This window comes from Rhipicephalus sanguineus, unplaced genomic scaffold, assembly GCF_013339695.2.
Source record: "Rhipicephalus sanguineus isolate Rsan-2018 unplaced genomic scaffold, BIME_Rsan_1.4 Seq268, whole genome shotgun sequence".
Taxonomy (NCBI): domain Eukaryota; kingdom Metazoa; phylum Arthropoda; class Arachnida; order Ixodida; family Ixodidae; genus Rhipicephalus; species Rhipicephalus sanguineus.
Window position 1 is genome coordinate 1 of NW_023614905.1, and position 17,575 is coordinate 17,575.

General features: G+C 42.7%; 1 protein-coding gene across 1 annotated transcript in view; it reads right to left on the minus strand.

Annotated features, from left to right (window-relative positions):
* Positions 1 to 1,509: 1,509 nt before the first annotated feature.
* LOC119376889 (uncharacterized) overlaps positions 1,510 to 17,575 on the minus strand; it is a gene marked incomplete at its 3' end in the record, with an annotated part of 28,839 nt that continues 12,773 nt past the window's right edge. Inside the window, exons 2-6 of the mRNA XM_037646563.2 lie at positions 14,767 to 14,904; positions 13,836 to 13,962; positions 6,369 to 7,048; positions 4,609 to 4,815; positions 1,510 to 1,573 (exon numbers count right to left, since the gene is read on the minus strand). Of these exons, the coding sequence (XP_037502491.1) occupies positions 1,510 to 1,573; positions 4,609 to 4,815; positions 6,369 to 7,048; positions 13,836 to 13,962; positions 14,767 to 14,904 (1,216 nt within the window). The remainder of the gene's footprint in view (positions 1,574 to 4,608; positions 4,816 to 6,368; positions 7,049 to 13,835; positions 13,963 to 14,766; positions 14,905 to 17,575) is intronic.

The window sequence follows — 17,575 nt, forward strand, 5'->3', positions numbered from 1 at the left end:
CGTCAGCATTTTGCAGCGGTTTTGTCAGCCGGTTACTTCGTCGCGTTCTTGTATAAACGTGTTCAAATCCGAAGAAAGGCGGTGACGGAACACCGAGCGAAATAACGTTTCATGTACAGGAAGAGGCGGAGAGAAACAATGACTGTATACTAACTGCTGAAGAAATGATCGTAGGAAACTTGTTCACCATTTTTGCAATGCGCATAGCCTTATTGATTTGTCTGTCTGTGCGTGTGTGTGTGTGTGTCAGCTGATCCGCATACGTGGGCGGAATTGTGGTGCCCGCAAATTCTTCTGCTTACCTGCTGCTACAGCAGTGTATCGTTATAGGTAGGTGTAAATTGGTCCTTTCCTGCTGCCTGAACCCTACGATGAGACATCAGGCAGGCTATACCAATGTTCCACAAATCAAGGAAATAGAGTGCACAACATCTAAAGAGCAAGGCTCAAAGCTACTACACATCATAATATAGCAAGCATCTCAGGCCTGCCTCGACACCACGCAGCAAGCACGCTGACATCAACCAACGCCTCAAATATTTCTATTTTGCCCGCCGCTGGGGCACATTGGTTAGGGTGCTTTTATGCTCACGTGAGAGACGCGGTGTCGATCGCAGTTGTGGGGGTCGCATTTTGATGGGGGTGAAATGCTAGAGGTATGCGTACTGTGCAATTTCAGAACCCCCAGCTGGTCGAGATTATCTAGAGCCCTCCACTCTCTCGTAGCTTGTATCGCGCTTCGTGACGTTCCCACGAATCTATTCCGATTCATTCCAGCTGTGTTATCCTTAGGATTCATTGATGCCGTTCGAAGAGTGCAACAAATTTTTAGCACTGCGGCGTAATGCTTGTTGCTGAAGTGCCGCGAACAATAGCTGCACAAACAGCACACGCTTATACTTCTACTGCAGAGGTAAAAAGTTCTATAAGCCCCACTTATAAGACACTTTCTGTGAATATAAACATGAGTTTCAACATTGACAAAGTCAATAATTAACAAGATTACCTCTTTGATCAATGTATTCTTTGCCACTAGCAAGGGGAATACAGTATATTACCTTCTCAGCACAGTACGAAGCATTCCGATGCAGCACCTTTTACAATATAAGAATTTTTGCTCATACATACATACATAATAAAATAATACATACATACATAATAAAATATACATTGAATGCATAAACCTTAAAGCTTTTGTGGCATGAAAACACAAAACACTACACCATGTTACACATTTAACTTTTTATGTAGTGCAACACCTTGCAGGAACACAGTATCACTGCTTTATTTTAAAATTTAGGAGACGCCCCGTCAATTAAGTGCATTTATTAAACAAAAATGCAATCAATGCAATTTTAGCTGGAGTCTCGGATTCTTGATTAACCTAGCCAGAATGGTAAATCTGTTGAAATGAGTGAATGCACCTGGGTGTAAAACTGCCATGCACCTGCAAGATGAAACACTTCCCTTGACACACTAGTTACAAACTTGAAGTAAAACTCAGCTTACCTAGTGCGGCAACGATGGGCGTAGGTGGCAACTCAGAAACTACTTCTGTTATACTTGTACCATGCTGAAAAGGAGCAGAATGACTCTGTAAACAGACGATCTGTAGCATGTACTATTTCAAACTAAGAATTTTTTTTCCCCATAAATATTCACTGTAAAGCATCATGTATATGTCGTAATTTGTAAAACTTTCCCTTATCATGACAAGGTCAGGAAAATAAAGCTTTTCTGCTGAAAAAAGCCATATGCCAATATGCATCCAGTGAAACCAGGTTTTATACAAAGGCACACTGAGATCTCTCTGTGTAATACTGCCACACAATGAACGTTAAATTTCAAGAAGTCTGTGTGTGCCCACATGAGTAGCTGCAGGGCAGTATGGGGAGCTGGAGTGCCAGCCACCCTGTCTGCTGCGGTTTCATCTGCTCATCATGCCTGCAATGTGCAAGCATGCAGTCACGCAGGCTCATGGTTGCAACAACAGTGGCTTACATAACCCTGTCTAAGATTTTGTTCACTGGCCAGACATACTGGGAAGGACAAAGACCACAGCTAAGAAGCGGCATGTTTGATCTCTAAATTGTGCATGCCAGCCATGCAGCATAAACACTTATTGCACCAAGAACATAGCAGAGCTGAGCACATACTGAGAAGTCAGTCACCTGCACTCTGCTGGTCATCTTTCACAGCAGCATTTTTTTTATTTATTTGCTAGTAACCATGCCTTAATGGCCATGTTAATACCTACTGCCCCAACACTATTTCTGTTAAAATTTCGTCACATGATGCACTGAAGCATGTTAGCACATCACATGCAAAATCACTGCCCATGTCACGTCATAAATGAGGTCGATCCTGACTCTGCAGTGCATCTTGCGTAACTAAAGCCTATTTCAAATACTGTGTGTTAGCACATAGGCAGTAAGTACGGGGGGGCTGGGGGGCTCACCCTTGCCCCCTCCCGAACGGTTTTATAGGAGGCAGATGCCCCCCGACATCGGCCCAGGAAATTTGTCAAGATCTTGGCTTAGGTCCTCGTCTACTGACAACGAACTGTTGCCCGTCCTGTCTGCAGTAGCTATTTCACAGGGGGCTTTTCATGCCCGCTTCTTTTTCATTTCAAACTTTTAAAATTCGGATCATGGACCAGTGACGAGAGAAACATTCAGTTGAAAATGCCCCTCAAACGGATTTGTATGTGCAGAATACGTTGAGTCTTGAATTGCGTAGCGACTGGTTTTCAGAAAACAAAAATGCTACTGACAATACAAAGCAATCCCGACACAATCAGTCAGGGAATGTTTTCGCACAGGCTTGCTCTCCAATAAAAAAAAGGGTAATTCCCTGGTTGTCTACAAATAGGTACACTTCAGCATGCCTGCCCATAAAAGTTGCCGAGAAAAGATGGTACGCATTTTTTATTTATCAGCGAAGGGTTTTGCTACCAGTTCAGTGACCTAAAAGCAACTCAAATACTCATCCATAAAACAACCTTCGGCGGAAAAATTCGTAACCCAGCTTCACGCTAGGTCTAGTGGTAGCAAATGGCATTTTCTACCATCTGATAATTATTTTTGGCCATCTTAAATTGTATATTCACTGGCATAATTAAAGCTTCTTGTGCCAGCATTATTAGCCCATTCTCTCCTGCCTGGTGCATGTTTTAACCAAGTAAGTAAAGCATGTCAATTAAAAAAATTCGGCAGATCCCATGCATTGTCAGAATCGATTTTATGTGATGCAGTGAGCGAGTAGCAGCCTATACGACCTTTTTTTCGCTTTGAGCCAGGCCCGTAGCCAAGGGAGGGGGGGCGCCCCCCCCCCCCTCCCTGGCCGAAATTTTTTTGATGAATGGTGTTTTACCGAAAATCAATAATGAAAATAGGCGTTTTTCTCAAAAAGTCAAGGCTTTCAGCAAATGCCCCCCCCCCCTCCCCCCCGAAAAAAATTCCTGGCTGCAGGCCTGCTTTGAGCCAAGCATTATAAAGTGGATCGATGTTTTTATGTAAATTGAAAAATAAATCTGAAGTCTCCCACTAGATATCGTAATAATTATATCGCGGTGTCGGCACCTAAGAGACTATAGCTGTATTAAATTCTTTAATTTGGAAGTCCAGTGCTCTGTTCTACCAGAATGCGTTAGGCCTCTCAACCAGGAGAATGAGTAGAGCTGCAAATTCTGAAAAAACCCATTGTGACTGGCCAATGCAATACTGAAAGGCTGTATTGAGGGGGAGTTACTTTGCCTGAATTAGGTCCACACTCGCAAGTGCGAGCGTTCTTTAAATCTTAGTAGGCATACAATGAAACACAAAAGCCTAAACGCAACAAAAAGAATAACAGACACCCACTAGAAGGACGGGCTTTTCCGTGCTTCCGGCTGAGAGGTTGGCTTGGAAAACAATCTATCACCAACAGCAGACATTTGCAATACATATAGACCCCCCAAGAAAGGCTGCTTATGTACAGTAATATGCAGTAACATAGCATAATCAGACCCTAGTAATTGCACTTCTGGTGCAAAGTGCCACAACAGTGTTCCTCAAATTACAATCCCTAGTCAAACTGCAAAAAAACATGTTCATGTTTGCCAATGCCTTTAAAGTGTACTCAGAGCACATATTTTTTGTGCGTACATTAGCATTTTCTTAACAATAATTTGCCTGTTAACTGAAAAGGCAACCCATAATATTGAGATCACGGCAACTTTTTTTTCCTTTCTTTCTTTCTTTTTTTGCAGCTACTATGTTGCTGCCAATTTTCTCGGCATTAGGAACTTGCCTGAATACACTTACTGAAAGAAAGTGCCCTGTAATGCACGGAGAATATGCATATTTCGCTCCAGTTCATATTTGCCTTTTCAAAATACTTCTTACACTGAACATATGACTAGTGAACACTTAACAGAACGTTCTCAGAATAATAAAATGTGTTTGAATTCTATAATTTTGAAAAAATTTGGGCAGCTGGCAGGTTTACACTACCTGGGAATGAAGGAGTTGCACATAACAAATATGCATCAGCGCTGCTTTTAAGAGCTGCTAATTAGCATTTCTGTAAATATATAAATCGCAAAACTTGGTTCTACTTTAAACCTACCTCGAAAACCTTGAAGAGGGCCTCTTCTTTGTCACCAAAATACGCAGCCAACAATGGCACAAATGCCACCTCCTTTGCGTTCTTGCAGCCCTTTGACACCTCCCGCTCTGTCTCGATGACCCATTCGATGACATCCCTCTTTACTACACTTTTCATGTGCTTAAACAGCAGTGGGGCGTCACCTCGCAATGACGCCTGGAAACCATCCTGAAATACAAAAAACGTCTGTGAATTAAATATCCCCAAAACTATGTTCTGAGCAGCTACCCTCGTATATATACTTTCCATTTGAGTAAGATGTGTTAGCATGTCAACCTTCAAAACTTCATCACATTTGCCTCCTTCCTAGACTTAGAAATATCAGTAATGGGGTGATATGCAAGAATAGCCGTGTACTTAAATTAATCCACATGAATGTTTAGAAATGCCTACTTTTCAAATAACTCAGCACCTTCCACTGCAGTGCGCATCACAAGTATATCAAGACTGTAGCAGGCAGAAGCCCAGAATTACTTTTGAAAAGCCAGTAGTATGTTTAGAAGAAGTGACGAGCAACAGTCTTAAAGGGGTCATGAACTACTTTTCCAAGTAATGATCTAATGACCTTAGTATCGGAGGTTACTGCCTCCCGAATCGATTGCCGCAAAAATTTCTCGAATCCGTCAAGAATCCGCGGAGTTACGGGGGTTTGGCGCACGCTCTCAGCGCTTTCTCTTTTTTCTCGTGCCCACGAGCACACTGGAAGCTAGACAGGGAGGGATGGCACGGGGGTAAGAAGTTACGTCAGCGCGCGTCATGGAACGCGATCGCTCTCCCGCTGTGATTCGCATGCGCGAGTGCGGCTACCGTGTAAAGTTAGCAGACTGAGGAGTGCGGCGCGGGCAAGTGACGGCACCCCGTGGCAAGAAGCGCATCTCATCCGGCTATCGGCCAATAAGCATGCTATGTCTCCGCGACGTCAACGTGCAGACGCCCCGCCCACCGACGAGAGTGAGAACCGGCCTCTGTTTGAAAAGAGGGCGCCTGAGGAAACGGCAACTTCGCGCTCCGCTTGTGGCCTTTACACGGCGCGCACGACTGTAATATTTTGCAGAGCAGTTCATAGCCGTGTCAGCTTTCCGCAGGTTGCGTTTTTTCAACAAGCCCAAGGGGTGCTTCATGACCCCTTTAAGTTAAATATACACAATACAACAATAAAACAAGGGCATCTGGGCTCTGGAAACCCTTGGACAGAGGCCAATGAGAGCAGATTACTAAACCTGTCAGATTAAAGAGTTTTCTTAAAAAGAACAAGTCCTCCCCCATTTAGTACACAAAATGTGATCTCTGTCTGCAACCTATTAAGTATACCATGTCACATTCAGCAACTACTGATGACCTTTAAACAACTGCTTGAAAGTGCGCAAGCAAGCCCCATCTTATGTGCAAGCAGAAGCTTCTGCTGAACTAAAATGAAACTTTAATAATCAGACAAGTTTGTCAAATACAAGAAAAGGTGGCTGCTTTCATTGCTCTCACCAGCAATGCATGCAGTAACTTTTTGTAGTAGGCATTATGTCTTAGAATACTGAGACCAAGTTGATGCCAGACATGCTTTTTGATGAAGCACTACACTAGCAGCTGCACAGGTCTAGCAGCTTATCCAATGTACTTACAAAACAACCAGGCATGTACAGGCATTCTAGCACCAAAAGATTATCGCCAGAGAACTTCCCTGCACCCGTTTCGCTAGTTAATCGGAAGTGACATGCAGTTCATACCTTGGCATCCTTTCCAAGAAGTTGTGCAACGTGCTTGTAGAAGAAGGGACGGTGAAACAACAGTGGCCACTCTCTCTTGATTTCTGTAGCATGGTGCACAGGACTCCCACTGTTTATGAATTGCCGTTGTGCTCCATATGTATCTTCCATGTACACCATGGCTAAAGACAAATCCATGTCCTTTGGACTTTTCCGCGCTTCACGCTGAAGAAATTGCTGCTTCTCATCAAGCTCATCAGTGTGTAAAACCGGCCGCGGCTGCCAATTCATGCAGCCGTACGACATCTTTGCGCTCTTCTGTGTCGACACAGGAGTCGATGATGGGATTCCTCGCTTGCCTCGATGAATATTTTCTACTCTCGCCTCAAGTTGTTGAAACAATGAGTCATAGCCACGACCAAGCAAGGAGCCATTGATGCTCCTATCTTCAAGAGCAGCTGGGTATGCCTTGACTATTTCCTCAGCCACACTCCTAATAAGTTCTCTTCTTGGCCTAGAGCACACAGCTAGCATTTGGTCAACAACACAACGGACTAGTTCCCTTCGATGTTTAGGGTGAAGAGGAGATGCTGCTGTACTCAATGCGCCCTGAAGATCTTTGGGAAGCTTCTCTGTCGATACATGGATGTTGATGTCACTGGTTGGCTCTCGTACAGGTGTACTGTTTGATTCTGGGACGTCTGAAACAAGAAAAGTAATGTTTACTACGAACACAAATTGCTAAAATGCAAGCAGTAAAACAAGTCTCTGCATGTAAGTAAGTAAGTAAGTAAGTAAGTAATAATAATAATAATATCTGGTTTTTACGTGCTAAAACTATGATATGATTATGAAGCATGCCGTAGTGGAAGGCCCAATATAATTTCGAGCCCCTGGGGTATTTTAACGTGCACTTACATAGCACAGTACACAGACCTCTAACATTTTGCCTCCACCAAAATGAGACCGCTGCAGCCAGGATCAAACCTGCGACCTTCGAGTCAGCAGCTGAGCACCGCAACCTCTGACCACCGCCGCACCTCTGCATGTCAGTACAAAGCTTTTACACTACCATACTAGTAGCTCAAAAATTTGAAGGCTTGCTAGCTTCCAGTGTTGTTAGGCCTAATCTGTAGTAGTGGCAAATAGAGCCCCATAATGCATGCTCATTTAACAAACTCACTGCATCGAAGCTCTAATGTTGTCAGACACCCAAAGTTAAAAGCTGCAATTTGTCAATGGAATGAGTGACCGCTACAAAAGGAATGAATATATATTTTTAACTGAAACTTCGAAGTTTATGGAAAATGTACCTCGTGCCTTCCTGCCATGCTGGCCTCTTTTACTACCTGGCAAACGATGTTAGACAAAGCTCTGCTCCAGATTTTGTTTGAACAGATCATTTCTCTGAATTCATAGACGTTATTTAAAATGATCACTCAGCTTCACACAGGCACTGATTAGACAGGAGAATAGCTCAGATAGCTCACAAAGTCAGTGGCAGCAGTTATGCCAGGATAGGACCACAGTTCGGCAAAACAATTGGAGCTCACTCAGACTAACTCAAGAAATATACTTTGCTCTAAGGGCTCACTCGTACTAAGACTCACCAAAATTTTCCTCAATCAGACTCACTCAGACTCACTGAATTTCTCAACCGGACTCATTCGGACTCAAACTCACCAGCATATGACTCAGCCAGACTCACTCAAACTCAGACCCACGGCTTGACCTGAGTTTGAGTGAGCCTGAATGAGTCAACTCATGAGCCCGTTATTGTAAAATTAAAATTGCTCTTTAACGGCAATATCCCACATAATCGGTGCTCTACAATGTGCCTTTTGATCTTGTACCTTCAAATACATATTATAAGCGGTTTCAATCCAGTAAGGACATTTTTATGAAATAAGCGACTCACACAAGACATTTTATCAAGAACTTCCCATGAAAGAGTTTGCGGGGGGAGGTCAAGGCACCCCCCCCCCCCAAACTCACGCCTCTGTTCAATAAATACTGAGGTGGCGCATGAACACTCGTGCGCTGACATTTGTAAATAGACTTGAGTATAAATGTACACGATATAAGTCTCTTAGTAATGCCGAAGATTAGTAGATAGGACAACAAGTCGGCTATGCAAGGTTGAGCTCAGTCAGACTGACCCAAGAAATATATTTTGTGCTTAGGGCTCACTCGGACTCGAACACTAAGATTTTCTTCAGCTGAACTCACTCGCACTCACTCACCAAAATAATACTCACCTGGATTCACTCAGACTCACGGTCCGATCTGAGCCCGAGTTAGTCGACTCATGAGTGAGTTTGCCGACCTATGGATATGACTCAATTTTGTTTCAACTGTGCAGGTGCAGTTCAATGTATATATACACTACACTTTCACAATAAAGCCTGTTATGTAAACTGCATGTTTCAAAGTTGCTGCTTGCTAAGCTGTAGAACTATGGCAACATGAACAACATAAAAGCTAGCCTATTATTATGCATAAACGACACTTGTAAAATTTGTTCGCTGCCGATGGCAAGTTTTTTTTCATCCACTTGAATTTCTTCACATTTATAGCATAATTACTACAAATAACGTCCCTATACTTTCCTTGGCTTGATTGTCTGTTGGTTCTAGTTCAGGTTGTGTCTAACAAAGAAAGCAAGTCCTTGTTCCCCTACCCTTGTATAATTGATGCATGAAATTCCGAATTGCACTATGAAGGCACTTTTAGCCCACAATTAGTGAAGCCAGAAAAAAAATGCATGGCATAAATGATTGCCTTCTTTGCTTGGAGAGGTAAAATGAAAAACAAGGACACACAATGCACAGCCCATACAGCTCTAATATGGGTATGTGTTAGGGGTGTGTCGGAACAAGAGTGACGAAGAAGAGAGGAACTCCCTCGTGCTTCGGAACCACGCGCAACAGCAGCAACCCACGGAGTCGGGCTGTGGTTTATCGTAAATAAACTCCTTATTGTGCACATCAGGAGGCTTGATTTCCTTCAAGTGGTGCCGAAACTCATCGAAGCAGTGAACGACATCGATGGACCCAAGGTACAGGTGCAAGGTAATCGCCTTCCTGCCTATGGATTCATCGTACCAACCTATAGCAGTTCAAGACGGAGTCAAAACATGGAAACACTCAAGCTGAAGCGCAAAGCCAAGAGATTGAAATTAACGCACCTTATCACCAAGATAGAAGCAATGCTCACTCAAGACAGTGTTACAGAAGAGGAGCTTTGCATCCTCAACGAACACCTCAAACACCTTCACACCGACTTGAGAGCAACTGACTCCCACATCGTCCCTCTGCTGTCAACCACGGAAGCTCCGGCAGAGCTTGACCAGGTTGTGGATCACAATGATCGAGCCACAGTGAAGTCCGCGAAACTCTGGTATCGGATACGTCAACTTCAGGAGTTTAAGAAGCGTGCACTACTGTCGACCGAACCCGTGCAACGCACGCCCAGCCCGCTATCCAACTTCCGAAAATCGACCTCATGAAATTCGATGACCAACCATTGAGTAACTGTGGACACCTTTTCGGGAGCAGTTCAGTCAGCTGATACACAGCAACAATGGACTCTCCAACGTAGACAGGTTCACCTATCTACGTTCGGTTTTTACCAACGATGCGGCACTGGCGATCACGGGACTTTCAGCAACTGCAAGCTGCTATTGTGAAGCCTTGGACATTCTGAAACAGCGCTTTGCCAAGCCTGACGTGATAATTCAGGCTCACATGCAGTGACTCATCGACATGCAACCAGTGCAATCTTTCACCGATCTTCGAGGACTTCGATACCTCTACAACATGGTGCAGTCCCAGACGTGCGCCCTCAAGACTCTCGGTGTATTGGAAGACAATTATTCTGCAATGCTGTACGCTGGCGTAAATCCCGGGGGACGGGGGGACACCATTTGCAAATGTCCCCCCAATTCAGATTTATTTTTCAAACATCATATGTTTGAATTGCTTGGCAGTTAAGTATACTGCATTTAACTTTCTGTAATACCTGTTTATTTTGTAGTGTGTAGGTCCTGTGTTCAATACCCCTCCGCTGTGTGAGACAATTGAAACTGCAACTGTCGCTCGACCGGTTTCAGAGAAGATTCAATAAAACAATGCAATTACATGAGCTGGGCACCCATGCTCACCATTTAATTTTATTTTAAAAAATATCTAATTTTTTATATAAGTAAAAATAGCACCTATATTTATAAAAAAAATGGCCACCACGACAAGATGTTGTCCCCCTTTCTGATTTTTTTTTTTATTTACGCCACTGATGCTGTATACCATCCTCCTGACAGTGCTTCCTCACAGCATAGCCCTCGACTTCAACAAAACCACTGAACGTCAAGTTTCAGAGAAAAGAGGACAAGGTGGAGCACAGGCCAACAAGAAAAGCACAGTCAGGAACAGAAGGCGAGCAATTTAGTCCTTGCTGTTTTTTATTCAAACAGAAACAGAGACTCGAGAAAGAACAGTCCCGTATGTTTTTGTAAAGGAGGACGCGTCAAAGGGCCAAGTTAAAGGTTTTCGCAGTAGCACGACATCCTCTTCGTGGCTCAACATTCAACTACAGAGTATTTGGCTTCATCTGCAAAACCAGTTCCTCAAGAGAATGCCTGCTTATTCTGTGACTCGAATACCCATTATACAGAGCAGTGAGACTCTCAGATTCCTCTCGAGCAAAAGAAAAACGACTACTAAGTGCTGGTCGCTGCTTCCGCTGTACCTTGCAACATCACTTAGCAAAAGATTGCAGGTGAAAAGTTAAATGTACAAAGTGCAATCAGCGCCATGCAGAAACAATGTGCGACCCTCTGATGATGACCTTTACTAGCGGTCCCGACATTACCAAAACCAATGCAACTGGAGGTGACTGGAACTCGCAATGCCAAACGGTGTGTATACCTCCAAACAGCTGTTGCTTAGGCAGCCGGCCCAGAAAGTAAATGCCTAGTTTGAGTTTTATTCGATAGAGGCAGTCAGTGCAGTTTCGCGACTAAGCGATTGGCTGGGAAATAACATTGTGGAGCACTCATTAATAATAATATCTGGGGTTTAACGTCCCAAAACCACCATATGATTATGAGAGACGCCGTAGTGGAGGGCTCCGGAAATTTAGACCACCTGGGGTTTCTTTAACGTGCACCTAAATCTAAGTACACGGGCCTCAAACATTTTCGCCTCCATCGAAAATGCAGCCGCCGCGGCCGGGATTTGATCCCGCGACCTTCGTGTCCGCAGTGTCGAGCACTCAATCACGAGAGTCTTGCAGAGGGATATCTTCAAGGACAACATGACGAGAAGACCTACCAGCGCGTTTGTCACTCTGAGTTCAGTACGTGGTTGCAAGTCACTGTGAATCAAAGCTCTCGTCATGACAACGATCAGCCACCAATCCATTTCACGAACAAGTAGAGATTTCATCGACAAGCTCAAACACAAAGGCTATTTAGTACTTCACCGACATCGATCAAGGTCAAAGCCCAAACGCTGTCGACATCTTGATCGGCAAAGACTTGTACTGGTCATTTGTCATGGGAAACGTACATAATTTGGACAACAGACTCAAAGCCGTCGAGACCACACTAGGCTGGACTCTACATGGACCAGTCACCTCTTGTGCTATCTCCATGCACTGCAATGAGGCTATTGTACTGAAAGTGGCAGTAACAGACCGTAAGATCACAACAGACAACCAGTTATTTAGAAATTATGGGAACAAAATTTAATGGACATAAGAAGACCCAGGAGGAAAACAATGAAACAGACTCCGTCGAAGACGCATGCAAGCTGCAGTCAGAAGCCATGAAGATATTCTCAAGTGCATCTATGAAACTGAACAAATGGGCTTTGAATGACCTATGCTTCTTTAGCATGCAATCTACGCAACCTCCGCAGTTACAACTCAAACAACTGAAAAGAGTACCGAAAGCCTTGGGACTGGTATGGCACCCTGACACAGACGTATTGTCGTCTAGTCCGGGGAATGGTGCAGATTTCGTTCAGCAAAGAACCGCGAATAAGCAACACCAAACTTTCACGCTTCAGGCAACCTCTCGCCTAGACGACACACGCAGCATGTTGGATTCCTCCACAGTAAAGATGAAGAAGAACCCATCTGAATATTTAACAAGAGGAGCTTCTGGCCATGAATCTGGCCTTGTCTGGCGAACAGGACCCAAAGGGCTTGCTTATGAAGAACATGAATGCCCACCTCACTGTATGCCAAACTCTACTGACCGCATCACAGCGTGGCTACTACAACATGCCTCAAAGACGAAGCAAAGCTCCAACTTAGCGCCGTTGTACTTCAGAATTAAAAAGGGCGACTCGTTCTCCTACAAGGGTCGAGAAAGCCCAGACCCCTATGGAACATTGTTCGAATATCAGATCTCCATAAACTACCGAGTGGAACTACCGTTAAAGGCCCATTCACCTGCACGCAGGGCAGTTTGTAGGAACAAGATCGACAAAGAACAGAACTCTCTCGTGCTTTGGAACCATGCACAACAGCAGCAACCCACAGAGTCAGGCTGCGGTTTATTGTAAATAAACCCTTTTTTCTACACATCAGGAGGCTTTATTTCCTTCAGGGTGTGTGAATAGTGAATTTTAGAACCAATTGAATAAGGATCGAATAGTGATGACACCAAATCAAATACGAATACAAATTGAATACTGTTCGAACAGTCTTCAAATTGTAAGACAACCATCTTCAAAGCAGCCCTAGACTGGTCAGGTTTACAATTTTCAAAACAGTCAAAAAATTTGATGACATTTGATTTGAAACAAATATTCACAAGTGTCAACAAAGGGACATTACGGTTCCTTCTAACCGACAAAAAAAAAAAAAAACACAATTATTTAAACTAAGGCAAGCTCCTATACAGCAGCAATTCGAAATATTTTGTAACTGCAGGCTGAAATATAGAAGTGACTACAGCATTCAAGGTGGTACTTTAGCAACAGCTTTTTTTAAAAAAATAAGGCAGCTTCGCACTATGGTTGGTGCCAAGCATGAAGGAAGTACGAAGCTGGGCCTTTTTCTCTTTCTTCCTCTCTTTCTTTGTCTTTTTCTTTCTTTGTTTTTTTTTCGTATCTCATTTTCGTCTCTGTTTATTTCTATTTCTTTTTCTTTCTTGCTACTGCTATCTTTCTCTGGCTGTGTGCATCTGGGTAATTCAAAGATGAAAACAGGAAATGTTACCATTCACTGTTCTAACGACTTGTTCCTTCTAACATTTTTCGTCGTTGCTGATTATTCCAAAAATATTCTAAAATTATTTGGTATTTCGAATTTGCACTATTAGATTCGAGTACTGAATTGAAAAGAATGCTATTCGATTTGTTATTTCAAGTTTTCGAATATTTGCACACCCCTAGTATAAGAATCCTGTTTTTTATAAGTCCTGTTTTTTGCCATATCACTTTTCAATGTCAACTACAAGTAAAAGCACTTTTAACGAACCTTGCACAGGAGGACTTGCAGGTGGCACAATTTCTGCAACAATGAAAATCCTCTGGTCCATTGGTAGCTGAGCAACAACTTCTTGGAATACTGTTTCGTCAAGTTCCGTCCAATCAACAAGAAACACCTGTTGCAAAATAATAGCACCATAGCTCAAACATTGACTATAAGATATTATTTGTTTTGTTTGGAAATATGTGGTTGGGTTGTTGAAACAAACATTTTACTTTGTCAATGTAACAAACTAAGTTACTTGGGAGAGACAGTAAAAACCCGAAGCTGGCGCACACTTTGAGACATCACACTATATACATATTTGCTTCCAAGGCTCTGTATAGCCATGTATAGTACAATATAGCAAGGGATGGTGAGAGGGTGAAAGCCTAGCCAAGCCAGAGCAGCTAGGTGCCCAGCAGCTCTGCTGTGACCCAGCCTTGCGCGACTAAGTACAAGCTGCGCTGATTCCTCCCCCCCCCCTGAAAACGTTCTTTGGCATGCTCGCCATCACAGTGATGTGAGGAAATTAACTGCACAGTAGCTGAACACAAACACCAGCTAGTGAAGAACTCAAAAAATAACTGCTACACATGGGATAAATTGCACCAGCTATATATGAATAGCTGTGACCACTTAGTTCATTACCATCATGATTATGATGTACTTAAGGTTTTCGTTTCGGCTTTACAAGTCAGGCAGTTTAGGCTTCTGTCACATAAGCTTAGTGCAATTTTTGGCTAAAATGCTGTTTGATGGTGGGAAGGCAGAAAGGAACACATTCAATATAATTTGGTGCAGCTGTTAGCCGCTTGCTGCTGCATTAGTAACTGACAAGAAGCAGCAGCCTAGTGTAACAATGTAAACACCCTAAAATGCCTACAAACTTCTTGGTTAGAAAATAGCTAGCAAGAGATTGCACGTTTCAAGTTTTTACCTTTGCACTGCATGAGTTGCAGATCCCGTATTCCTCTGCTTTCTCGATAACATCAGCCATTGTTTCAGCGGTGATCATCTTTTTTATTGTGTGATCCGCACTCCATATCTTCAATAGAGGCATGATCGATAGCTGTATCTGCAATAACGAAGCAAACTTTTACTTTCAATGCCCAAAATATTTTTACACTAATAAACCAACAAAACTGTCTTTAGAGGCGGTTTGGTTGGTTTACGAGAGCAAGATTTGTGCCGAAAAGTTTCACAGATACACCGCTTTAGACATAAATAATACCTTTCAATTGATGTATCACAGTTGTACACACAAACACTGTTAGCCTTTGAATGTTGCACAGCAAAGTTGATATTCAACTGCAGCAGAGCCTCTTGCAAACAAACTCTGCTCCTAAAAGCAGCAACTGCTTTTTTTTTTTTTTTTGCAAAACTTAGTGCAGTCAGAAACAGTTAAGACTGGAATGGCTCTAACAAAAAAAAAGAGAGAAAGAAAAAAAAGGAGGGGGGAGGGGGTTGTTTGGTTCCCGAAGCTTTAGAATTAACTTTGTTTATTTTTCAGGAGAGAATGACTGCAGAGTTCGCAAGCTGCACCTTTTAAATGCGTTTCGAAACGTGACAGTACGTTCATGGTCTCACTATTTTACTTTTGCTTGTAGAACAAGCATGTAAACAGTGGGACGATTTCCTTTGAAGCGGATAAGATTGTTCTTGGGGTTACGAATGCACGCAGGTTTCCGCAATAGTAGTTTCTGTTGGTTGGTCTCAGCAGCTAGTTCCCGTTTCTTGAAGAGCAATTTTGTAGTTTGCATATTTTTTATTGTCTCCCTAGGGGGCTGCATAATCTAGAGCAGGTTCTGACAGTTTTTGTGCCGCTGTATTCTTTTGGTGGATTTTTTTCATTTCGCCCGTGTATGCTGCTTGGGAGTGTGCACTTCCATTTTGTAGACAACTGCTGAGTTTTGTCTTGGTGCATGGTGTTTGGGTGCCAGTAGAAGCTATAGGATGTGTTCATTGGTCTGTGCATTACAATTAGGCTTTCTTTTAAGATTTGCCCGATGCATGCACTGCTACCTAAAACATATGAGAGATATATTCATTTCTGGGGAAACAGGGAGATTGAGCATTTCTTGGAAATGTTTTTTTTTCCTGCTGTGTTGTTTTCCGAAGGAAGCGATTTGGGTAGGCTGTATTTTCAGAGTTCAGTGAAAATTGCTAATTTCTTTCCTTCTGTGGGATTCCAACATGCAATTTGCTTTGTTTCTTCTGAAGTATTCACTACTGATGCTTTTGGCTTCCCGAATGGTTCGAGCTGAAATTTAAGTAAAGGCCAGTATATGTTGGTTTGTGGTTGACTGAAATATTTAGAGAGCCTCCTATTTGGGTTGTTAGTCATATATCAAGGGATGGGAGCTGTGATCAGTCTTTTCTGCATTTGCAAGTGAACTGAATATGTAGTGCGTAGTATCAATAGCTCAGCAAGCATTTGGCTTGTGATATCACTATAATTTATGATAATTTACGTATCTGAGGAAGCCTTTGTTTCAGTTAAAATATGCTGAGGGCTCTTCGTTTCTCGTGGTGATGATGGCCATGTTTAACAAAATTAAGGCCCTCACTGGCGCTCCCCCACAGATAAACGGAGCTCCAGTGAGGGCATCATTCATCATCACTATGAAAAACGAAGAGCTCTCAGCACGTTTCACCTGAAACCAGGCGTTTCCCAGGCACATAATTATAGAGAAACCATAAATAATAAAACTTACTCAGCCACCTAAACTCCTTAAACTAGATATTCAGTTTACTTGTGAATGCAGAAACAGTAGATCACTCCCATTCCTTGATCAATTAGCAAGCCTAAGAGGAGGCTACCTTTGTTGGTCTACCACAAACCAGTATATGCAGGCTGCCACTTTTATTGCAATTCAACCCACCTGGCAAAACTCGAAGCTTCCGTAGTGAATGCCTTATTCAAAAGAACTGAAACGCTTCACACGTTGAAACATGATGGAAGGAAAGAAAGAGCGATTTTCACCAACTCCAAGAAGCAGCCTATCTAAATAAATTATTTCAGAAGACAGCCTCACAGAAAAGGAAAAAAAAAGAAAAGAAATACCCAACCATTTTTCAAACCTAATGGGCATATAGACTTTTTTTTTTGCTTGGAGCCGTTCTAAAGTCTTGCACAATTAACCCAAACAGGCAGGCGCTTCTGTCAAATTGTTTAGCTTCCAGTCAAAAGAGGCAACTAAACATCTTACCGGTTTGAGTAAACTGTATCTAGCCTTCGATATGAGATTACCATGCAAGTGAGAAAAACGACACCTACTGAATGTACTACCTTCATGTACAAAAGGCCATTTAAGTAACCTCGCAGTATTGTGACATATTAAATTGGCATTATCATACATAGTAACTTTCTTAGCATAATAGCAATTCAGTAGCATGCTGGAAAATCAAGAGTCCACAGCAGCAACCCCACGGCTAGACACAAAAATAAGCTAAGCCAGCTTAACGTTTGTGAAGATTCTGAAGATGACCAAGTGCAATTATGGACATAAGCCTACTTTTACAAGTGAGCAAGTATGTCTGCAATATTAGCTGGGAATGACAATTTCCCTTTTCACAGGCTAGTCATTGCATATTAGCTAAAAGTGTTTTTGCAACATCTGTTATTATAGAGCCACTCTGATCCACAATAGTCTCCTCATCAGAATCCCTATTTCATTTCCTTGAAAACAAGTTCCTACAAGAGCTAAAAATGTTGCCTACAGAAAGACTGTGAGGAGGATATGTGG